The following is a 25,799-nucleotide window of genomic DNA, read 5'->3' as shown; positions in this document are numbered from 1 at the left end:
TTTCTGCATTCATTATTGCTGGCAGGGTTAATTCCTTTGCATTTATTTATTTTTTTATTATTATTATTTTTGTGTTCTGTTCTTTGTGCGTTTGGATTTTGTTCTCTTTTATCTGGAGACATTTTACAGTTGTCTTGAATCCCAATTCTTCGAAAGTGTTTTTTATTCACCTTCCCGCAGTCTGCCAGTTTGCTCACCTTCACACCTGTTTCCTATCACCTGATTTCCTTCATTCTGACACAGCTGCACCTCATTTCACCTGATTGTGTTGTCATTTCCATGTTTGAGTATGTAAGCTTTTTTTTCTCTCATTGTTCATTTCTTCAGTTACCATATTTCCCTGTTTTTTGGTTCCAGTTTCATTCCCTTGTTACTGTCAAAACCTTGTTACTGCTTTGTAAATTTTGTTGTTCTTCACTAAATAATTTTTTTATGTTCCTATTTGCGTTTTGGTTTTGCTTCAAATCCATATAATCTCCTCACACTTATCATGAATGTGGCGACAGTGGAATAGAAAACTCCCTTTTAACAAGAAGAAACCTCCAGCAGAAACCAGGCTCTGTGTGAGCGCCCTCCTGCCAATACCGACTGGGGGATTGAGGGGAAAAAGCCGACACACACAAAAAGCACCAAAACAGAACTCCAGGAGTGCTTTCCATGATAGTGAAGAAGTAAAGAGTTACTGAGAAGCAGTTGCTCTTTTATTGGCTTCATCTAGGAAACAAACACAGGTAAACAGATGAGATCTGAGCCAGTCGTGAAATCTATGAGATTCACTATTATATAGTTAGCATTAGCAGTAATAGCTCCTGCAGTTGTTGTTTTTTTTTTTCTAGGAGAGAGACAGGTTTTAACATGGAGGACATAAATCCATAGAAGAACGTTTATTTGCCTGACTTTCTTCTCCCAATGCTACTGACTTTACAGAAAGATATGAAAGGAAATAACTGACAAATCAGAGTTTTAACACCTTCCTGCATCATTGAAACCAGCTGTTGGCATCGTTACAGTTTCTCAACTAAAGTGATCATGGTAAAAAATAAATAAATAAATAAACAGATGCAGTGAATGGAAACTTTGTATCATCATGGTTTAGCAGCCATAAATTAGCTTGCTCTATGCTTATTCATTTTTTATTCAACAGTGCATCACCTCACTGTAAACATAATTAGTACAGAAAAAAAGAGACGTTATGAAAAAAAAAGAAGAAAAACAACTGTTTCATGCCAATATATCTGAAGACATTCCCATACCACTGTGCTCTACCAAAGAAGAATAAATCACAGAAAATGGATTGAAATAGCATGCATCGATCAGAATTCTGTCAACTTTCAACGCATTTAATTATACATCAGTCAGACAGAGACGAAGGATGTAGTCTTACACGGTTTCTATAGTTTCCTCCTGTGCATATGCGTCAGAAGTATTGCTGCACACGTCAGCATGGCTGTGCTCATGTCGTTGCAAACCGCGGAACTAACAGCACAGAAGGGAGCGCTGATATTCTATGTCATATTTGAAAAGCTGAAATATTTGGTGGCACAGCTGCACACGCGAATAATTGCTATTTCTTTGCGCAGTTTATTAGGTTTTCGTGAACACAAATGTAACAAGTGAGAGTGTGTCAGACAAAGAGATGACACAGCGAGAGACACTGTGACTGAGAGGGAGCACGGCAGTGGGAGTCTGTGGAAACGGCCTTCAAACCTCACACACAAAACAAAGGCAGGCAGCTGCAGCAGCTCCTTCAAGGCTGCACTTCGAGCGCAAACAATTCAGGGGAGGCTTGCTCAAAATTAAAACAAATATGCCGTTTGTGGTAGCTGATGAATCATCCTTACACACACACATACGCAAACACACGCACACACGCGCACACACAAACAGAGGTCATTTTATTCCATTTAGATACAGCTTTCACACAAACTGTTTTTACTAAAACAATATGCAACATCAGATATCAACATGTTTTCCAGCGCATTATAATAAGACCACCGGAAAGAGAATCAATATTTCCAAAATTTATTCGAGTCCCCGATCGTATTTCCATCCTTTGGAGACATGCATCACTCAAAAGACAATAAACAAGAGTATTAATTTTCAGAAAAAATATGGATCCTGTCTTTATAAACAGTTTCAGTGTAAATTGCATGTTGAAAATGATCTGTTTCCATTCTTATTGACTGACCATATTTAGTTATTTTTTACAATATGGTGATACCACCTGATCTTGGATGTTGGAAGACTTCTTTGTCATCACCATTAAATTTTATTCCCTCAACAGACTTTTTATCAGATTAAAGTCAGCACTAAAACCCATCGATATAAGATGAATTAAAAGAGACATGATTCCTTTTTTGAGAGCTGACAAGTGAAGTTAGGATTGAGGTCGATTATTTGGTAGATTTACAGTGTTCCAGTTCATTCCTGTGCTGTTTGTTCAAGTATGTATATGCTTTTAGCAAAGTGAATCAGTGCATTTTATCCAAGAATATATAATCATCTCTGGAATAAACATTTACAAAGGCAGAGCTTTGCAAAAGCTATTCAAACCTGTTTAACTTCTTTGCTATAAACACAAAAATCTAAAAAGGTCAAATAGACCACCTTCAGAGGTGAACAATTTTTTTTTTATTATTATTTTAGAACAGACTCTTTGAAAAGAATCAAAAATAATTTAATTTCAATATCAACTGTAATATGTCCATTCTGAGAAAGCCATTAGTAAAGTTATGAAACTGGTAATAAGCAGATTACACCAAAGTACAGTTGGAAATTTAAGTGACAACCTCAAATCCACCATCACACAGAGAGGCTCGTCTCTTCCTGGCGGGCTCTCAACAACAAGTACTTTTGCAGAAATTGAAGCAAACCGACTCTGGAGAGACTGAATTCATTACATGCACAGAACGAGCCCTCTCCCACACACCTCCACCTACACGAAGAACGCCACCAAAAACTACAGTAATCAGCAGCAACATTATGTTGTTGCTCACTGTTTCACCACAGTGTTGCAGACACTAATGCACAGATAAATCAACATCAGCATAATGCACCTCCATGGTAAGGGTATTGGAATTATTCTGGGGAAAAAAAAAAAACAATAATGTGTTAGCAGCAGTAATATGCTCTTGTTGAATTGTGACCATGTAAAAATAGGCACTTATTCATTGTTAGTCATATAAATAATTACTGAGTGTATGTATAGTGTCACAGGATCACAGTATACTAATTTTCCTCTTCATTCATGAACAACTGATTGGAACCCATTGATATAGATTAAATATATTGTCTATATATTTAGGCCATGGTAGAGCGTTTACAAACTTGTATTTTACCAAATCACTGTGAGAGCGGCATGCAAATGAAGAATTCTGTTCAAACGAGGGATATTGTTTGTTGCTTTCTGCTGGCCTGCAGATTGTTTTTCACTCATAAATAATGCAAATATGTCAAAATACATGCTGTCAATGCAAGAACAGTCATCTTAAAAAACACACACACACACACACGCACACACAGAAGGCTGATCTATCACCACCAAACTGCTGCAAACCAAACAACAGAATTTCCAGAGCATACTTCATGCATCATGCCCTGCCTTCTGCGACTCTGCAATGATTTAAAAATATTTTTCCCTTTAAATATTGTAAACAGAGATTCTAAGACTTCTTCTAGGATTTGAACAGTATTCAGGGGGGTTTTGGTCTGGCATTAACATCCGTCCAATGGGATCAAATACAGTCAGCAGAGTTCCAAGAGCTTAAAATACATAAAATACGCATTAAAATACGATACAAGCTGAATGATCAATAAGCCGTATCAAAAAAGAGAACACACACCCTAGCGTTACTGTAGCATTCCACCAAACAGAGAAGACATGAGGAAATTGTAGTAAGTTAGATATATCTTTAGAAATAAAAGAAAACCTATAACTGTTTTGGGTGACATGTTGTCAGAGCAGTTTTCCCCAACATGTGTGTTTTAGCAGCATATCAAGGCTTCCCCACAGAAATCCTGCTTCGGACTAAAGACCGCTCTAAAGAAAAATGAAAGAATGCTGTCAATCAATGTGACTAAAATGTTTTTATTGGTCTGATGCAATATTTGAATTTCAAATGACATGTTTAGCTGGTAAGTTGGCTGTAAGTAGAAAATTATCCTAATTGGCAAAATAAAGCCTTGAAAACATCAGTCTGTGTATAATCCGGCCATATAATTTGTTTCATTTAGTGATTTTTTTTTTTAAATAAATTAACTTTTAAAAAACTTAAATTTATTAAATACAACTTTATGTGGCTTGGCATTTATGAAATGTGGTGTAGCGTACTTAGTATTGTCTAATGTTAAGTCAACTGTATCACAGACAAAAAAAAATCTGGATTAAAACGTCTTCAGTTTATTATAGAAACTAGCAACCAGAACTACGAAACGAATCCACCAGAAGAAGCAAGTGGATGCTAGAAAAGAAGGAAAAGATTATTTGGAACAAATCCAAATACAAAACTGCACTTCTGTAACGCCTGCTGATATTTAAATTGACGTGCCTGCATGTGTGTAAATGCACTGAACATGGAAAGTGTGAATTTGAATTTTCCAATTAGTCAAGTCACTCATGCATGTAGCTGTCTCAGTCCTGTGTCGCTCTTTGTACCAGATGGCCCATGAATCACTCCCAACTCCCACCCAGTTTTATTATTCATCCTGTCTAAAGAGCAACAATTTTAACAGAGTATCACACTCTACAACCTGATATCCTTCACACAGCATAATAGATGGCTAACAAACACAGACTCACACAGGAATGTGTACGTACAGCTGGGATCAATATTATTAGGTCTGATGAGGGAGTTACCAAAATTAATCCACCAACGGGAGGGCGGTGAGTTCACCGGAAACAATCGCTAACTGCAATCTCGGAGCACCACACACACAAACACACACGAGTCATTAGGGGGCCATTTCACTGCTAATCAAAGCATCAAATCCACCTGTGCCAGTCTGTTAGCCGCAGGGTATAATCGACCATCTTAACAATCACACTGATATAAATTGGATTGTGGGTAAGTTGTCACAGCTGAGGTCATTTTTTTGCTACACACTCTTCAGTCAGATTAAGGGTTTTAATTGAGCTCTTTGTCCCAGCAGATTTGCTTCTAGCAATTTATTAATATGAAGCGGAATGAATGCCGCCAGCACTGGCCCAGTGGCCTCGATTTTACTCCCAGCTGGCCTCTACGACGCATGTGTGTTTTCTTTTAAGTCTGACTTACTTGTACTGGGCTACTGGAGTACAAGTATTCATGCGTGCGTGTTTGTATGTGTGCGTGCGTGCGTGCGTGTGTGTGTGTCGAGTGAGTGTGTGCGTTTGAGACAGTGAGTGAGTAGAGGGAAGCAGCATATGTGCTTCCCCCCCTCAAAAAAAAAAAAAAATTGTGTCAGATCGGTGGCAGGAAATCAGGTCGTCTGTTGCCAATTCCAGCCACAACTGGAACGATAACAAGGAACAAAATTTGTGAGCTGCAGAGAGCATACTGACGAGTTTGTGCATTTTATTACTGTAAGTGACATGATGTCAGTTACAAGCAAGGAGCATAACTTCAACTCGAGATATTAAGTTGATCTTTCGAAGGTTTTTCCTCACCTCACAGAGTTAACTGTCATGGCTGAGGTAGGTATTGATAATGACAAATAATTAATTCTCTCAGTTATATTTGTTTTGGACAAAGTCTGCATAAACTTTCAATCAAAGTTTTATTGCTGTTGAAGGTGTTAGATCTATGTCAAACAGTGCTTTACTTGTCTTTCTGCGATGTCATAGGTGTAGATTATGAGTTGGTAATCCTAAGGCCCAAAACATACCATTTGCATCCCACTTTTCACGCTTTGACCAGATTCTTACATGACACACAGGATCCTACACAACAGTTCCTCTGCAGACCACCACTGTGACTTACTTCCTATCTCACTCATAACATTCCTGTCAAATTGCTGCGTAGCTCTTTACAAAGTAGACCACTGGTCTATCTTGATCAGACTGACGCAGGCACAAATGCAGATGCAGTCTCAGTTGCAGGAAATCACGAGCGGCCTGCGAGTCCCCATTAATTTTAACGTGTTCCAACTGCTGGGTTCATCATTCGATCCGATTTTCAATCAGATCAGATACCAGCATCCAGGAGGCATCCTAACCAGATCCCCGATCCACCTCGACGGTGAAGGACCAGCGGCTCTACTCTGAGTCCCTCCTGGATAACTGAGTTTCTCGCCATGTTAAGCCTTGTATATAGAAATGGGGAAACACACAAGGGTTAAGGGAGAGCTCCATGTGGAGAAAACCCATCTTGGCCGCTCATATCCACAATCTCGTTCATTCGGTGAGTATCCAAAACTCATGACCATTGAAGAGAATAGAAAAGTAGCTCAATCAATAAATTGAGAGCTTAAAAGCAATAAAAGAGAGTACTCAAGACTCTAGAAAATCTCTCTAAATTGCCCAAAGAGGAATGATTAATATCTCTATTCCTGTATGCTCCAACATTGTGATAGTTATTGAGAAGCACTGCTTAAATCTTTTGACATAACGTACCAGCCTCTGCCAGGAAAAGTTTCCTTAAACTCCATCAAACTGTTACACAACTCGCTCTATTGGCCTTAAAGTGATAATCCAAGTCAGGTTTCTATTTTCAGAAACAATTTTTACAAGCCTGAAGGAAGGAAGAACAGTTTCCTCCGTGGGAAACCAGCAGGCTGTGATCATCCTGCTAGTGACTATATACTATATGATTCTCGAGAGATTGAAAGTGTTGAAACATAAAAGCTGAACAACCATGTACTCCTGCTGAAACAATGAAACAATAGCAGCATGATGAGTGAACAGAAACACAACATGGAAGGAAACTGTGCCAAAAGCAAAGACTGATTCTGCAAATTATTGCAAAAGCTGACTAGTTACACAAAATGTTACTAATCAAACTTTAAATTTGCCAATTTAAAGTTTTGATTATTAACATATTATAATTTTGAATTCTTTTTTAAGTGAAGCTGGAAAAATCTCAAGCCACATCCCATTAATCAGCTGAAAATCTACCCTTGTGTCTGAAATATAGGGGGAAATTACACTAGTTCATCTCCAGCTGTGTCAAACAAATGTGTTTCAAATATAATTTAGCTAAAACAGACAAACATGTATCAATTTTTAAAAGTATCAAGAAAAAAAATTAAATATTTTAGCAAATAATGTCATTCCTGTGAAGCCTCCTGGCATGAACCAGCAGGATAGAGAACCGCTTAGTGTGCCATGCTGTTAAGAAATTCAGTTCTTTGCCTGCCCCCAACATATTTTGTTTGTAATTTTTAAAGGAGGATCAGATTTAGCTGTGTGGCCTACACATGCAGCAAATTTACAGTAAACCTGACTTTGACTTTCTTGAGCTACTTGCTGCAAACTTTGACAGATGCCTAACAAGAAATTTAGAAAGTCCCAAATAGGTTCAATATTTTTCAAAGGCCCTGACGACACCAGTCATGCAAAATTCTGTGCAAATCTCTCACCCACCCAGCTGTTCAGCATTCACTGGTCAACAAACGTGCTGCCGATGTCCTTTTTATGTAAGAGACAGAGAGTGAAAGGGAAAACGAAGGAAAGAGAAATAAGAAACGCGCAGAAAAAGAAAGGTGTGGGTGTCAGATTGAAATGAGATGTCAAGATGCCAACAGCAATCCTCCCTGCATGTTTGAATACTGCACAATGAGCAGCACAGCCCAATTAATTCACTACAGCCAGTCCTACATGGAACAAATTAACACTCTCATCATGTTTGTCTTCCCATTTTCCATTTTCTACCTCTTCAATTCCATGCCCCTTCTTCCTCATCCATCTGCTCTTTCTATGCCTTTGAGAGCCGTCTCTGGCGCCTCTTTCACATTGAATTTGCAGAGGTGCTGTGGGCAAATCAGAGCGAGTTTTAGACACAACCGCCAATCCACTTATCCACCCACCTACCTCTGACTCCAGAGCCTGACAGCGCCGTGTAAACACACTTCTTTCTGCACCTATGTGTCATGTTTTCTCGCAGATGTATGTAGCGAGTATGACGAACAAATAAATCTACAAGAACGCACAGCAGCGAGGTCAATAACTCACAAGAATATCTCAGACATGAGAGGTGGCATGTCCGCATTAGAGGTCGCTCAGCTGCAGAATGAGCACACGTGAAAAATATTGATAAATGTCAACACCAGCGGCAGAGCACGCATGAACGCTCCAACACAATTTGACAATCAGTGTCTGAAATTAATCCTCTGCTTCACCTGCCACAGCCTGGTAAACTGAAAAAAATGAATTATGTCTAAATTAATTGAAGAATCAGCTGCTGAGTATTAATTTAAAAACATTTCTCAAAGTTTGAAGTTAGACATACTTCCAAAAGTACCAACATATGCAATAAAACGTACAATAGATCCCACTTTCATAAAATTTGTGTTTAAGTGCTACTTCCTAACATAGGTTAAGATGTATTAAATTAGGAATTCTTGTTTTAAGTCAAAGCAAAGTAGCACATCATTTTGAGTCCATCCATTTTCGATACCTGCTTAATATCTTGGCTGACTGCAGAGCTTGGTGCGAGGTTACCGCCTACGTGGGTTACACCCTACAACATATAGTCGAATACATTAATTTACCGTTTTGCTGTAAGACAACAAAACTAAAAACAAAACGACTGTGCAGCCATTTCCATTTCTTCCAGTTTTGCACGTTTAAAAACTAAAATTGACACTTTTTGAAAATCAGTTTTCAAGCCATTTCATAGATGTGCATATTTTAAATTGCTTCAATTCAGATTCTAAGCACGAACCTGCAGGACCATGACATGATCCTGACTTGTCTCTGGCTGCATGTCATACTGGAAAAACAAATAATGACTAAGTTCTTATTAAAAGTATGTGTAACTAGAATACGACTGTAATTCATTTTCAAATTGAAATGCCCTGATGTGAAGACATTAAAGGTATGTCAAATGGATGAAAAAACAAGGCTGAGCCAAACACATGGCTTTTTGTAAGTATTTAAAAATAAGAAAAAACCATCAGAAATGTTTTCCACGTAAAGATTACAGAAAGCTGTCATTAGCTATTGGTAATGTGTGGCAAAGGTTGAATCTCGCTAAGTGGCTGGTGTGACTTGGAAGAAAACGGAGCCACTTAATATTCAACAACACTTGTTATATTTCTCTCACTTCTTAACTGATTTATTAACCAAGTGAAAGGTTACATGCCACATGCTCAGGTGGTTTTAAATTAAATCTGTAACCCCTGAGTATCATCCATATGCACATTATAGGAAGGAGCCTTTTTCACATTAAAAGTTCCTTCATAGGGAATCTAAACTCTGAAGTATAATTTTCCATCAAGTCATTCAGTCCTGCAAAGACACATGCTACATCTTACAGAAATAAAATAGGTTTGAATATGGGTTGATTTATGGGTTGATTTTAGTCATCATTCCACTTCATTAGTAGCCTTTTTACAATCTTATTTTTACCATAACTCATGCCCACTGGCATTTTTAGTAAATGTTCTTTTGAAAACTCAGTCATGCTTTCATACATGCCACTTGGGGTATTTTAACCAACTAAAATTGTGAAATCTTCTTGATGGGTTGGACCCAATCACAGACAGGAGCTGGGCTGAATCATGTGAAAGGTGATTAAAATTGATTAAAAGCAACATCCTATAATTACAACTGTGAGAAAGAAAATCTTAAATAAATAAATAAATAAATAAATAAATAAATAAATAAATAAATAATGAATCCATATCATCAAAACAAAATGAATCCAGTCCTTTCACTAAAATACTGGAGTGATGGTTTATCAAATTGACCAAAAGTTTAATTCAGAATTTTCAATTCACTGAGAAAAAGAGATCAGAACCAAGAAAGCAATGCCTCTTAGCCAACTATTGCCTCGAGAAAGTGAAAGAAAAAATTGAAAGTATGGTGGTGGGCGAATAAACACCCCTTCAGGTCATTTTACTTCTTAACTGAGTTACAACTTAGTTCACCAGAAAACCTTTGTAAGATACATCTCAGCAGAATTGCTACATATGTACCTAACACAGAGACTGATTACTCTAAAGCTAAAGTTCTCAGTCCTGATCTTAAGGACACACAGTCCTGAATGCCTAAGGAGTTTCCCTGCTGCCACACACCTGCCTTAAATGAACGGGTGATTAACAAGCATCTGCGGTGCATGCTGAGGAGGCAATGCAACCATCTGATTCAGCTGTGTTTGAGCACAGACATCTAAAACATGAAGGACAGAAGCCTACGCTTTAGAAGCACTGCTCTAAGGTTTATTCTTATAACAAACCAAATATTAACATTAATTTCATTTCTTATTTAAAAGGCTTACATCCCAAAAGATGTCCTTGACATTTATTGGAAAAAAGAAAATCTAAACTTAAAAATCCCTGGAAAATCAAAAGCATGTTTATCCACTGCTGACATGATACTACTTTACTAAAACCCCTTTGTAGATGTAACAATGTTGTCCTCTGCCATGCAGAGCTGACTGCATGAGGCACAATTTAGATTTCTTGTCTTACTGGAATCTTATTTTTTCCTTTTGGCATTTATTTGAGATTAATATAAATCCTAAATGCCCATCCGTCACAAAAAACTCCACTTATGACGACTAACGTTCAAAAAATGTTAGAAAAGTCTACTAGCTCTTTTGGATTATCGATCAATAATGGTGTTATTCTTAAAGCAGCGACAGGAATGAGCCACTCTCTGTTTTTTCTTTCCTATGTAATTATTCGTCCTGGCTTAATTCAATTAAAAAATACTTTATTGATCTGTAAGGAAATTAAATGTTGCTATAACACATTTTATTCGAAGATTCTTCACATAGTGTGGCTGTGGGCAGAAAGGATCTCCTGTAGCAGTCTGTATTACAGCAAATTTGAAGAAACCTCTGACTGAAGACGCTCTGCTTATCCATGACAGTGTCATACAGTCGATGCTCAAGTTTGCCCATAACTTTCTTGATTTTACGTAAAATCCTTCGTTGCACCATCATGTTCAGAGATTCCTCAAGAAGTTTGTTTTCTTAAAACATCCTCTCTAGTCCCTTTTGGCATTCATGTGAATACCAAAAGAAATATTGCTCACCATGATTTCGGTTAAAATGGTTGATGTAACTCACCCACTGAGAACGACTATAAAGTCCATGACATTCCACCCATTCCTCAGGTAGGACCCTTTATGGAAAACAAAACCAAGCGCAACCAGCTTGATCCCGGCCTCGAAGCAGAATATCCCAATAAAGTAAGGTTCTGTCTTCTCCTGTGGGAGTAAAGTCAGTACAGATGTCAGAAGGGTCTTCAGAGAAAAACTAAATCTATAGTTACATAATAAAGTGTGGCATGTTGATGAAATGTACTGTGTAATCATAGGAACGGTCTTTGTTTAGAGTCAGACAAGAATTATGCTAATAATATAAAGTTTCACCCTGTGTGTTGGCAGAAATTATGGGATGTCCTTTAATTTCCCTTCAAATCCATCAGGAATGAAAAAGAAACTTGTTAACTCATCAACACACAGCTCAACTACACCTATTCAATATGGCCACTTTCATTTCTTTTTCTGCAATACAAAAACTTTTAATGTGCTTTCTTTTGAAACAAATTACAAAATTGTGCATTTTTAACCAGCTACAACTGAATGCTGAAAAGTTGAGTAAGTGATTTTGGCCTGTGAGTAGTATTTTATTTATTTATTTATTTATTTATTTATTTATTTATTCACTTTCACACTTAGTTCACATTGTTAGGTTTTAACAAATAAAAGAAGGCTGATTTGGAGAAGGAAAATCCCTTTTGGACCCAATGTACGTCTATTAGAATCCAAATGAGTATTTCCAAAAAACCCATCAATGCAAGTGGTGACAGAAATTTGAGCTGTCTTTCACAAACATAAAAAGTTATTTATTAAAAGTTATGTTATTTATCCATAACTACGACATACACTGCTTTTTAAACTGTTTCGAAATCTAATATGTGTCATGGTCATGAAGAAAGTCGTAACTCAATAGTAAACATGAAGACTTTTACTATTGGAACCAAAAATGTTTTGAACAACCAGTTATGGCTGGTTATGTAAAAATAATTGTTAAATAGAATTCACTTGAACTGCTCGAATATTTTTGATTTTTGCCTGATGTAATTTTTGTAAAATATTTCTATTACAGTCTAAAATGCTTTAAAGGGGGAATTAAATTTTAAAATTGAGTTGGTGGTTTTACTGGTATGTTTTGGGTCATTAGCTGCGTTTCCATTGACCTTCAATTGCGCAAATTAGAATTCCGAAAAATAACTGCTTGATGGAAATACAACAAAACTCACATTTATTTATAAAGTTTTCGCACTAGGATGAGGAGGATTTTCATCTGCATCAAAATCTGTGTATTTCACAAAACTGCAATAGAAACACGTTTTAGCAATGTTATTCCTTACCTGATAAACCAACAAACGAAGCATAGTTTACCAATTTTAACTTTGGACTTTTTTCAATGAAACCACAAAAAATGTCCTGAAGCTCTGATTAATTAATCTATGTTATTTCATGAACTAAAACGCAGCCTTTGAACACAACACATCTTCATTCATGTCTGCAGATTACAGAACAAAACAACCTGCAACAGCCACACAGTTGTTTGTAACGCCCTCTGATTCCAGGAAACCATTGTTAAACCAGATTTCTTCCTCACCAGCCTCTTTGCCATGGGGGTCTTGTCTTCTCCAGGGAGGTGCTGCTCCAAGGCCAGGACAACACAGTTAGCAGTGATGGTAGCCAGGATCATGTACTCGAAAGGCGTAAAGGTCAAGAGGTTAAGGAAAGTTCTTTTATCCCAAGGACAAAAACAGAAAAAAAAAACTGAACATGAAAAACAGAGAAAAACAGTCAAGTTAGCAGTGCTCATTAAATGTATTCAAAACATATTAATTAGTGGAAAATGGAGAGAAAAAAAACTGTGATGGATGAAGTACCACCATGGTACATTTTTCCTTGTATTAAAGGCAATCTGTTACAGAGACTGCAAGTATCCATGGCAACATGCTTTTAAAAGTGCTTTTTATGAAGAGAAAGAAGAGCAGGTTAGGGAGGGAACAAGTGCGCTGTGAAGTCACCTTGGCCCGACGGTGTAACTGCACAAAGTACAGCAAACAACTCGGGTTTCTTTCTCTGCCAGTAGCTGACATGACAGCAGGCTAAAGCCTTTATTTACTCAGCCTACTGTCGCTGCATCACAAGTCTTTAAAGATTGCGTGTCGTCTGGCAAAGAGACTATGGTTTTAATTAAAACTCCTAAGATGCATACAGGGTTAATGTCTGAACAGAGACAGGAACAGCATTCATTTACTGTTTAAAGCCGAAATCATGAAAAACACTGCACTGATCCGCCAATGTGTCACTGAGGTAACGCTCAGAAATATGTCTGGCATTATGTTTCCTCATTTCATCTTACAGTAAATCTACACTGATGTAATTGGTAATTGTAGCTCAAAGAGTCTGCAAGCTTTTTGAGTAGTTTTCAATTCCATCTGGTAAGCTTTGATAATTTGATAATGACAGCAAAAGGATAAATAAACATGCCCATTATAACTGCACTCCTAATTAGCATGTCGTATACGTTTCTCTTTTAACGCACAGCCAGAGCACTTGCCGCTCCCAAACCTTCCAAAGCCGTAAGACAAATTTTGAGCAAATTCTTTTAAGATGCCAGATAATACAGAACTACTGAAGAACTGAGATTTCACTGGCCTCTGGAGAGTGACATATGTACATGTGTTAAGTGGCATAAACTATTTAAGCCCCAACATTTGTGACATTCAGTTCACCAGAGTTCCCGAGAGGGATGTGCTGCTCATTATTAATTTTCCTGCTAAGAGCGAAACGGGGTCACTGACTCAAGGAGGAGAGCTTAGATGGGGTCCTCCGAGACACGTAACGACTCACATTGACAATGTTGGGATCAGAAAGTAGTTGGAAATAGATAACGATGCAAATACTTCTCACTCAGTTGATCCGTCATTAATCTCACCCTCGGTCTTGATAACTACCACATGTTTTCATATATTTGGAAGGTTTTGGCCCCTTTATCTACTAACCACATTTCCATTTTTCTAAATTAACATAAAATTATTCATACTCTTTCAACTTTTTTTTCCACATATTTTTATATTTTATTTGATAGACCAACACAAAGCAACTAACAGTAAACTAAAACCGAAAGCTTTTTTTTTTTTTTTGTTAATTTTGGGGTAAATAACAACTGGGTCTGCTTTCTATTGATCCAAACCTTTCCACTGCAGCCTTTGTTGCACGTTTAGGCCCACTGTCCTGCTGGAAGATAAACCTCCACCAAGTTTTTTGCAGCTTCTAATAGGTTTACTTCCCAGATAGCCCTTAATTTAGCCCCATCTATCTTGCCATTCACTATGAAGTGTTCCTGTCCCTGCTGAAAGAAAGCCTTGTGACAGCATAGTACTTCTACCACTATTTGTTACGGTCAGGATGACATGTTCAGCGTGCAGGAGTGTTTTCCTTCCCCACATTTACCATTTGGGATGTACGCCTGAAAGTCCAGTTCAGTTTGGTCTCTGAGGAGAGAGCCTTCCTCCATATGTGTTTGGAGAACCCTACATAGTTCATGACAAACTGCAAATGAGTAATTACTGATTATCTGTGCTCTGAAAGATGTTCAAAGTTTCAGATATTTTTTTTTTTTATTGCCTCTCTTTATAAACTGATGTTTTAAATCCGTCCAATACTAGACCTTGTGCTGTGTACCTTCACCTCAGAGGGCTAAATGCAGGCCACTTTTTACAGATTTGCTTTTATTTAAAAACATTTCAAAAACAATCACTATCACCAAATCATAATTTTTCTGCCACTTTGCAATCATCCTTTACTTTGCTCCAGTTTGTCTTGAAAAGTTTGAGTAAAATACATTAAAGATTGTGCTTGTATCACTATAAAATATAAAAAAGTAAATACTTATTATGGATCAGAATGACTATTTTAGTAAAGTACAGAGACAATAATAATAAAGGTTTTTTTTTTTGTCTGTTTTTTTTTTTATATATATTTTACATCTACTGACTTCCTCATCTAGTCTCGGGTGATCTTTGCATTTTTCTTCCTCGTTCTGGTACATATTCGTTTGTGCTGCTTTCCTTAAAGATTCTAAGGATTAATTTATTGCATTCAACAAGAAAAAGCCAAATTAATGCGGTGGTGGTGCAACACATTTCCCCTTTCTTCCAGAATAAATAATAATAACAAATGATCTCTGTCAACACTGACTGAAGTCAAACATCTCAGACATCTTGTTTTGTACAAGACTCCAAACATGTTCATGTGACCAGAAAATTAGTTTTGTCTTCTGAAATTGATTACATATTAACATGGTTTATTGCAATCAATTACAGTAAACTTCCTTAGTCTTTTGCTAAAGATTTATTATGTTTCATCTCTTATACTTGACAGTAATTAATTGACTTTGATGGATCACAAATTCTGCTTTAAATTAGAGTTGCAATGTTGTAGTCCAAACAAATGGAAACAAGGTTTTCTGTATTAGGAAAAACCCCATTAATAACTAAATATAATATTTATACTCAATGTATCAAACATATTGCAACCAAATATAATTGATTAATATACGGTGCCTGGCAAAAACATTCATATTCAGTTAAATGTTTTTTTGTTTTGTTTTTTAATTGGGTGCTCAATTGCAACAGACTGATATATAATTGTGAAGTACAAAGAAAAATTATTTAAAGGTCAGACATAAAAGGATTAGGCTTAAAAAAAAACATTTTAAACTTTGAACATTAAATGGAGCACTTTCCAGTCTACTCTATGGAAATAAAAAGATAATGGGACAACGCCAAACCTACCAAGACATAATTGTCTACCTAAAATGACAGGCCAGACCAAGAGAGAGGCAACCGGAGAAGCAACCAAGAGGTTCACAGTAACCTGAGAGGATCTGCAGAAATCCACAGTTCATGGGAGATCATCTCTGTGTGGGACAAGACATGAGCTGCCACAAATCTGGTCTTTATAGACAACTGGGAACAATAAAAGCAGCTTCAGAAAGAGAGCAGCCTAAAGTTTGTCCCAAGCTAGGTAGGAGACACAACGACGTGTGAAAAGGCTTCTCTGGCTAGATGAGACCAAAACTGAACTTTTTTCCCCCTACACATGGAGCACAAAGTGTAGTTGGAAAATAACACTGTGTATCCCTACTCCTCTTGTGAAACATGGTAGTGGCAAAAAAGCTCACACTATATTTTGTCAGATTTCTATTTAGGAAAATGTCGAAAATCCATTTATCCCGTTCTTCCACTTCACAATTATATTGTACCATGCGATGGTCTGCTACATAAAAACCCAATAAAAACCCACTACTCTTTTGGTTTCCCCAGGGATCTGGATACTTTTCAACGTGCTATATTTTTCCACATGCAAGTGTGGCTTTCCCGGACCAATAAATTTACAATAAGCAAGCGACTCGCTGAATTCTCTGGTAGAAGTGTGCGACAACCAGTGTTACTTGACTTGTAAATATTCACAGGGATTTGCTTTGCACCCACATTCTCAGATTTTTGGACGTTTCAGGTCTCACCCAGTCAACACTCTGACACGTGCTGTTTTCACAGCCACCAAAATTACTACACTGGCCATTTTCTCTCCCACACATGCACTGCACCTCTGCCTCTACTGATGCACACATCGGTGGCCAGCTAGTGTTGACCACTCTCCGGACTCCCACACGCCCACAGAGAGCATGTGGTTAGGTAACTGTAGGAGACTGGCACGGCGTTCTGGAGGGGGTGTGAGGCAGGAGGAGAGGTGGGCAGATATGGCAGCAGAGCGGTGCTGCCGAGCTGATGATGCAAGGAACTGAGCTCTAACAGACTCGTGAGGACAAAAAGAAAGTCGGCACGCGTCTTTTGTCGTCTTGTTGTTGCAGAATTGTGCAGATGATGCTCAATGACACAACAAATTTCTTGGAAAGCTTTCCGAAGAAAGGGAAACGGTTTGCCAGCACTACAGCAGGGAACCAGAGAAGCGCTGCCTGCTGAATTTGAACTGACTCCTACTCATGGCCAGGTTCATATTCCAATGAGCACTAAGGCAGCAGAGATGTGCCTACATGACACCCCCACAGTGAGCAGAGCTGCCTCTAATGATCATCACATGCTTGCTTTCTGTTTCCTGCCAAAACCAGCGCAGTGTAAGTTGCACAGCAACATATGATTATTTTTTTTTCACTAGATCGGAATCATTATTGTGGAGAAGACAGAAGCTCAGCTAACAGGACTAAGAGTCTTTGAGAAAAAAAAAAACTTCGCTATCCATGGTTCTGAACTGACAACTCGCAGCAACAACTTATTTAAAAAAACAAACAAACAAAAAAAACATTTTAAAACACAAATCATGCTTTTAATGTAAGGATATGGCCACTCTATTATCCGCCTTGCATATTTCCTAATGATGTTGTCCTCTGCAAATATAAAGAGCGACCTGTTGACGGTGAGGCAGTTCTGCCGGTGAGGGACGGGGTTGTACAGAGCCATGGTCCGGGCCCGCTGCGCTTTGGCTTGCTTCATGGAAGCGGTCAGTCCGCCGGACGCGGTGTCCTGCCCGTCGCCACCGCGCTCCAAGTCGCCATCCCCGGAGTCCACCGTGGCGGGAGCGGACTCGTCTCCGAACCGAGCCATTCTACAGTGCAATGAAATCAAAAATAAATAAGGAGTGAACCAATTTAGACAGTCTTACTTACAAGGAAAAGTGTATACGATGCAAAGATTTTCCACCTTTAGTCCGCTGTCAGCTTTTCGAGCTGTAAGATTCCTTTACAAGTTGCACAATCCTCTCATTCCATCTCCACAAGGCAACAGAAAAACTACTTTACCATTCAGCTGCTTCAATTTTCTGAAAAAATAGTCCATGAATCAAATCAAGGTAGCAAAGAAATCAACAGTTTCAGCGCGCGCAACAATCAGCTCTGAACAACTTTTAATGCGCGCGCCTCCCTAACTAGGGCAGTTTATAGGACGAAAAAAAAAAAGGAGAGAGAAAAATATCCACTGAAGTTGTAATTTTCTACCAACATCCACGCCGGTAGTGAATTGGCAAAGCGCGGGAAACAAAAACTACGACATGCCCATCAGAAGGAGAGTTCCGAGACTCGTTTTTCAAAACTTTACGCATCTTCCCGCTGTGGTTAACTTCTGGAAAATAAGCCAGTTTGCCTCATCTCTTGAAGCGTCTTTAGCGTTTGAACTGATCACCCACTGGAAAGGAGGGGCGTGGGAGGGTGGGGGGGGGGGAGAATAAAATCATCAACCAGGAGCGTATAAAGCACCGCCTGTCCCCTCCCACAGCGCTGCACTTCGTGGACATTTCAAAATTCATCTGAATGGAAGCTGCTGGAGAGGAGGGACGTGCATTTAGTTACCATAGCAATTAGAGTTTGTTGAGGATGAACAAAAACACATCCTCCAAAACAAAACAAAAAAAAAAGTGACTATATACAGCAGGCTGTGTGGGTTCAAAACACAATTATGTAAAGCTGCTGGTGGGTGCTGTGGGAAAAGAAAATATGTGTGAAATCAAAATCAAACTATGTACAACATAATGCGCAGAACGACATGCGGCATCTGGAGAGATGAGAGGTTTGTTCCTCCATAGGAATAGTTTTGGCCGCCTGACAGACATACAGTGTTGTCATCTTTCCATTAATCGTGGCAGACTGTTGCAACATGTGGAAACTGGGCCATTGTGCTAATATTAGATTAAAAGTCAGGGGTAAAAATAGAACGTGAAATAGATTTTAGGGCCGCTCCCTTTTTTTTTTTTTTTTTGAGGGAAAGCAGAAGAAAGCAGGGTCTTTTTCACTCCCTGCCACAAGTGAGACCTCATTAGGCGACTGGGTGCTCTCACTCCATCTGCTCCCGTCCCCACCCCCCAGTGTTTTACTGAAGATGACCACTTCAACCCCCACAGGCAGATTATTCAACTGATGCTGACGTTTTTTTCTTTTTCTTTTTTTTTCTTTTGATAATAACAATCAATGACGGCATTAGTCACCTTGAAATCCTAGCTCAATTTTTCAGGTTAATAGCTGATTGATGGGTCCTACTGTGCAGACAGGCAGCGAGGGACCGTGAGAACAAGGGGAAAGGAAAAGTGACAAAAATCTCACTTGGCAAAGTAGTTGAGATTGTGGAAGGAGAAAAGACTGAACAGGATCTATGAATAAGTTTCAGAAAATACTTCTGTTTGTCTGCTCTTTACTGTACTGGAACCAGGTTGGAGTGTCACTTCATGCAAGATCTAAAATACACAAGCAAATAAAATCCTGATTGACAACCATTTCTACTTTATGGTAAATTTTACAGTCCCCTGCAAATGTATTCACACTATTAAAAGTGTTAATCTACAAATTTACAATGCATTAGTTCTGTAAAAAAAAAAAAAAAGCCTCATTGGCAAGTTTATTAAAAAACAGAGAACAAACAACAAAAAGAAAACAACAGACAGGTCAGGCATATTGCTGTGCAGAAGTTTGTATCCCTTACAACACAACAACCTGAGTTTTATAGCCTCTTATGAGAACAGCAAACCTAACAAAATATCACCGAAGACCTAATTTGTCAAGTAGAGCAACGAGGATATTGATCAAAAAATATTCCAGGAAGCTCACGGTAACTTTGGCTGGGCTGCAGAAATACATAGCTTAGGCAGAAGAACATGTTGACAGAACAGCTATTAGTCACGCAGTCCACAAATCTGGCCATTATGAAACAGCAGCAGGAAAAGAGCCACTTTTTGAAAGAAAGACACGAGACTTAAAGAAGACTCTCTGGTCTAAAGGGATCAAAACTGAACTATTTTACTAATATTCAAAGCAACATGTGAAGTAGAAAACCAGCCCAGCACATTGTTTTGAATACACCATCTCCACTGCAAGGACATGGTGGTGGCGGGCTCATGCTAAGGAGACTTTTTCTTCTGCAGGAACAATGCAGACATAATAGGTGGAGGAAAATCCTAAAAGAAAATATTTTAAAGGCTGCAACAGAAAACATGATGCACAAAGACCCCTCTCTGTCCAATCTGTATGTGCTTAATCTGTGTTATGAAGTTTCAACATGTGCAAAACTGGAAAAGACATACCTAGGGAAACATGGCTCTGTGACTCAGGGTGACAGGATGTATGAATGTGAACTATTCCTAAAAAAAAATATATATATGAAAAAAGAATTCCCTTCCACATGACAATTAAGTCATAATTTGTGCAGGTCTATCAAACAAAGAAAAATCCCAATATAACGCATAAAGGTTATGGCTGTAAAGTGACAAAATATAGAATATGGGTGTGAATATTTTTTGTAAGCCCTCATTACAAAAAAACAAACAAAAAAAAACCATCTCCTCGTGTGTTTGCCTTACAGAAATATTTGTCCATCTCTGCCAAAAGCACATATCTCTCCCCGCGCTCGTGTCTCCAGCTCTCTCTTTTGCTGTTGTTTCCATAGCTACATAGCTCTCTTGAATTCCTGCTTCTTTCTTTTCATTTCTGCCAACAAAAGCCATGTTGCACAATAGAGCAACCTCATCCTACAGAAATCTGCTTCCCCCAACACACAAACACGAGCACACCTCCCAATCGGGGTCACTGGACATCTTGCGGGGAGGAAGCTGACAGACTTGTACACAGCACCGTCGCCACACTGATGCTCCAAACAACAGTATGCAGATGACCAGGTGCAGCCTGCTTTAAGACTGTTTGGCTTTTGTTTGCAGCCTACTCAGAGAAGTACAAAAATAGCGCCGTTAAGCGAGCACAAAAGCTTTAATAAATTTGCCGGGGCCTTACCAAACTTTGAGAAAGCTTAAGTCTGCTCCCACAGCTGAAATAGCCATACAGTTTTACATTTTTTTTGGTCAAATAAGCAGCAAATAGTCACATCTTAAACATCATGCATGCAGAGAGGGGAAGGCTGAGGAAGTTTGGCTGCAGGTGACATGCATCGAGAGCTGAAACGTTAATGGCACTTTGTGCCAGAGCTCTGAAGGGCATTTATATAATTGCAGACAGGCTTTCACCCAACATTGACTGGAGTGGTTTTAGCATTTTATTTTTCTCTCTGTTCCCTAGCAACAGACACTCTCTCTTCTGAGTTATGTCAGTTTGATTCGTCTAATAATGGCTTCTTATATCGCCGCAGATTGGCGCAAAGCCGCGTCGGTCTATGTCGCATATTTACATAACCAGTCACACATTTCTTAACGAGAGTCCAAATTTGTTTAGTAACACCCAAATTTGGGTCAGAATGTTGGAATACTGTGGAGAAATCTCAATTAAAAAGGTTTGTGAGAGGGAGAAAAAATAAAAATCTCACACATTCAATCGCCGGCTCTACAAACATCTCATATTACCCATTAAAGAGTGTTAATAGCCTTTTAACATTCTGAGGCGAAGCTCACCAGCATTCAGAAACTCTACTGCTTACTTCCTCACACATCAGCTCTACTTTGATTCCCTAGCATCCCCTAATGGACAAATAACCACAATACATTTATAGATGTCCCCACAAAAAATTATTATTATTATTATTTTGATACATTTTATTTTTATATGTGTTGTAGCATGTGAAGGACACAGGCCTAACAATAGTGTACAGTAATACAATGGAAATAGAGAGGAGCTCAGTAAATAGAAAGCAGAAGAAGAAGGAGGAGAAGGAGAAGGAGAAGGAGAAGGAGAAGGGATTGTTATGTTGGTTGACTGGAGATTGCACTGACACAGCGCCTCTTCACGTTCAAGTGGTGAGAGGTAGACGATCAAACCGCTCCAGAGTTCAGAGGTTCACAGGTAAGCATGAAGAGCTCCACCATTAATTACACTACAAGAAATCTGACCAGACAAACTGCAGCAAAAAAAAAAAAAAAAAAAAAAAAAAAAGTGGTTAGAACTGATTTGACAACAACAAAAATTATATTAGTAACTGAAGCAAATACAGACATACACACTACTTCTCAAAATACGATGTGGAAAATGTTTCAAATGCAGCTTCCACTTGCACGTTTACGAATACATGGGAAATATTTAAAAACGAGTTTAAGGTAGCAAGAAGAAAAAAAAAGTAATTTTGAATCATTTATTTTCAAAGGTAAAAAAAGGGTTCAGCATTAACAATCTGGATGTTGCTGTCATATTACTGGTTATTTTTCAGATGAAATTGGAGTCAGTTCCCTGTGATATGCCAATTGTGTGCGAGTGGGTGTCATGTTTTATTTAAAGAACGAGAGACAAAGTCTCTTGAATTTTAGCATGATGCCAGCAAATATGACAAATAAGGAACTGAGAAAAGCAATGCTTGTTGAAGCACATCGCACGGAAAAATATTCCTGAATCAACTCTAAAATGTGGAATGGATTGTGGTGAAAATGAGAAAACTTAAGACTACTGGTGCATTTATTGCAAAGTCACAAAATTGCAGATAATCAGATCTAACCTATTTGTGAATGTACAGTGCCTGACAAAAGTATTAACTCCCTTGGACTCTTTTATTTGGATTTTATGTGAAAAATCAACACAAAGTAGTATAAATACTAAAAAATTAAAAGGATGCGTGGTCCAAAAAGGAGGGTAAAACAAGTCCCATTTGCAGATTTTAAATCATATTAAGGGGAACATACAATATTAGGAAGAATGTGCTTCAGACATAAGAGACCAAAATGTTAGAATCAGCTTCCTAAAGGCCAATGCCTCTTAACATACAACCAAAAATACACATACTGGTTTAGACCACAGTAAATCCATGTATTTAGTCTAAGCCAAATCCAGTAAGGAATCTGTGGCAAGATCTTCAAAAAATGTGTGCAAAAATGTTCTTCCTCCAATTTGATTGAGCTTGTGTTATTTTCCAAAGAAAAATGGGCAAATATCAGTCTACATGTGTAAAGCTGGTAGAGACATGCCCCAAAAGACCTGCAGGTGTTCTTCAAAGTCCTGGGTCAGGGAAGCTGAATGCCAATGCACATCACACATTTAAGAATTATACGCAAAACTTTCTGAGCACAACACATTCATTTTCTACCAATTCACAAATATAGACTACCTTGTGTAGGTCTATCTCAATTTCACACAATCGCAATAAACTATGTTGAAATTAGTGGTTGAAATGTGACAAAATGCCAAGTGTAAAACTGCTTTCAAAAGTCTGAATAAATACAAGTCACTCAAGATGACGCTAAGAAGGGTGTGACATGAAAAGCTACAACAAAACGAAATAAAATGGCTGACTATTTGCATGGTCTTAAATAATATGTTGAGATGTCTTAAAGCTCCAGGATAAATATTTTGTGGGTGTTTCTGAACAAAAAAAAAACATTAAAAGCACAGTGATTTGTGAATGCGTCGGTTCATTTGAGCACATCTACAAAAGACACTTAAAAGTGCGGTGTGAGTATGAGATCGTCCCTGGAGGAACGTCAAATCTTAGATGTACCAGTTAAATCTTCATAAACATGTCTGCAAATTTGCGCCATGAGTGTGGCCTCATCGCAAATAATAAGTTTAAGATATATTCAAAAAGTGCACTGAGCCTAAAACAAAAACCTGCTAGCTGCATCTCATATACGTACAGATAACTACATTAGATAAAATTAAGATAAAATATATGTTAGGTAATGTATTATTATTATTATTATTATTATTATTATTATTATTGTTGTTATTATTATTAAGCTCTAAGTTGAATTGTAATTCTGTGCACCACAACCCAACACACAGTACTATTTCACTTTCATTTCATTAAAACCACAGAAATTACAGTCTAGCGAGATATTCAAACTTTCCCAGCAATCACCAGATTGCAATTATTTACATAAAGTTCATATGCAATAATGAACTTCATTCCACACACAGTGGAATCAACTGAATCATTAGTTTTCCTAAGAGTATTTTCATTAATTATAATATTAAAAATTCATAATCTTAATTGTTATGTGAATGTTATTACTACAAGAAGCAAAGAAGGAGGCTGGCTGATTGAATAAATATAGTTTTGTAGGAAAATTACTTTTCTTCAGGCAGAGGAAGCAATATTATTATTCATTTAAATTTGAGCTTCTGTCTAGTTGATTGCATCCAGTTTTGTTCTCTACCAACACTCGACATGCTTCACTTTTATTATTTTGTGCTGCAGCAGGAAAAAAAAAAGATGCTCGTAGACCCAAAACTATTAGATAAAAGCATATTTAAAATTGCTGTCTGAGTAATTTAGTCATAAAATAACCAATTAATTGCCACGGTTTTAGTAAACATGGAAATGTCTTGGTGTATTAAGTATCTGCTGAGGCTGTAGCGTGTCACATCTTCTAACTATTTTGATGACAGACACGCCGCAGCAGGAGTTGCAGATGTAATTATTACTGTCAGTACTGGCTTACATTGTATTTCCAGCTCAGCAGTCCTTTTATTATTCATGCCTGCTCACATTTAGGTCTTTTTAGAAACATGGAACTGGGCTGCCATAAAGAAGCTTTTTGTTGACAAGTCTCAGATCACGTTTTTGACCAAATCTGTCTCCACAAAGCTGTAATTTACAGGTTAATATGAAAAACCATGTATTATCCTTGTGATTTTATTTTTTTCTTTCACTGAGGCTTTCATCGTACTCCTTGCAGATTTATCATCTTTACATGCACAGTTTAAAAGGAATCCTTTGAATTGGAAGCTCTTTTATACTTACTCCCACTCCTTCCTGCGGGCTTGTGGTGTGCTCTGTATTTTGTGAGCCTGGTGGGCCATAATGATGTCCTTCTGCTCCACAAGACCCCCGCGCCGCCGCAGTGCGGCGTGAGGGCTGAGGGACCCCGAGCCCTGATCGGACGAGCCGTCATCCCGACTGTAGGGCACGTCGAAACTGGCTGCACGGGGGGGCAAGCCGATGTCCTCAGGACCACCGTGGGGGACCTGCAGGGAGCAGGAGCGAGCCCCCTGAGCCAGGCCAGGACGGGCAGACGGGATGGGCCTCCTCCAGTCCTCAGGCTCCGGCAGGGACAGGGAGGACTGGACGTGACTGTGTCCACGGTGCGATGGAGAGTGGAGAGTTGGTGTGAAGGAAAGGGAGAGGGACTGGTCGGAACTGGTGAGCATATCTGCAGGGATCAGGAGTTTGGCAGATTCACCATAATTCTACAAATGGGAAGAAAAGAGAAGCAGAAGATGACGAGTGTGAGATGGCAGTACTAATTAGAGAAACACTGACAAGCCAGAGGGGCGGGTGGCTCTTTCAATTTTGGTCCAGACTCAAATGTTTCAGCAACCTGCAAAGAGACTGCAATAAATCGAGGTCCAAGTGGAGCTCAGAGAATCGCAACTTTTGCCTTTTGGTCTGCACCACGACCTGTTATCTGTGTTTTTGATTAACTTTTCAAACAGATTCATGAACATTCTGTTTAGATTTTGTTTTTTTTTCCTTTTGAGTTCAGAGATCCATATTATTTTATTGAGTGGCGATGCTGTAATTGTTCTCAAATAACAGCTAATGACTGATAGATAAGTAGCTTCTACTCCACTGTATTTAGCTCTAATTACCTAATGTGACTTGGATGTGTTAGACACTATAACGATGTACTGTTGTTGTGCACATGCCAACTTCTTCATTTAGCTGTTGAGACTTATTTTCCTGCTGATATTGCT

At 38.4% G+C, this 25,799-nt stretch overlaps 1 protein-coding gene across 1 annotated transcript in view; it reads right to left on the bottom strand.

Annotated features, from left to right (window-relative positions):
- cacna1eb (calcium voltage-gated channel subunit alpha1 Eb) overlaps window positions 1-25,799 on the bottom strand; it is a 62,842-nt gene extending 37,043 nt beyond the window's left edge. The window contains exons 1-4 of the mRNA XM_015008663.2: window positions 24,847-25,799; window positions 17,537-17,800; window positions 12,774-12,879; window positions 11,211-11,350 (exon numbers count right to left, since the gene is read on the bottom strand). Coding sequence (XP_014864149.2) covers window positions 11,211-11,350; window positions 12,774-12,879; window positions 17,537-17,800; window positions 24,847-25,253 — 917 coding nt within the window. The 5' untranslated portion in view covers window positions 25,254-25,799. The remainder of the gene's footprint in view (window positions 1-11,210; window positions 11,351-12,773; window positions 12,880-17,536; window positions 17,801-24,846) is intronic.

The sequence above is a fragment of the Poecilia mexicana genome, unplaced genomic scaffold (genome assembly GCF_051168715.1).
Source record: "Poecilia mexicana isolate PSO_F unplaced genomic scaffold, ASM5116871v1 scaffold_17, whole genome shotgun sequence".
Taxonomy (NCBI): Eukaryota; Metazoa; Chordata; class Actinopteri; order Cyprinodontiformes; family Poeciliidae; genus Poecilia; species Poecilia mexicana.
The sequence above is the reverse complement of the archived record's forward strand: the minus strand, read 5'-3'. Positions and strand labels throughout refer to the sequence as shown.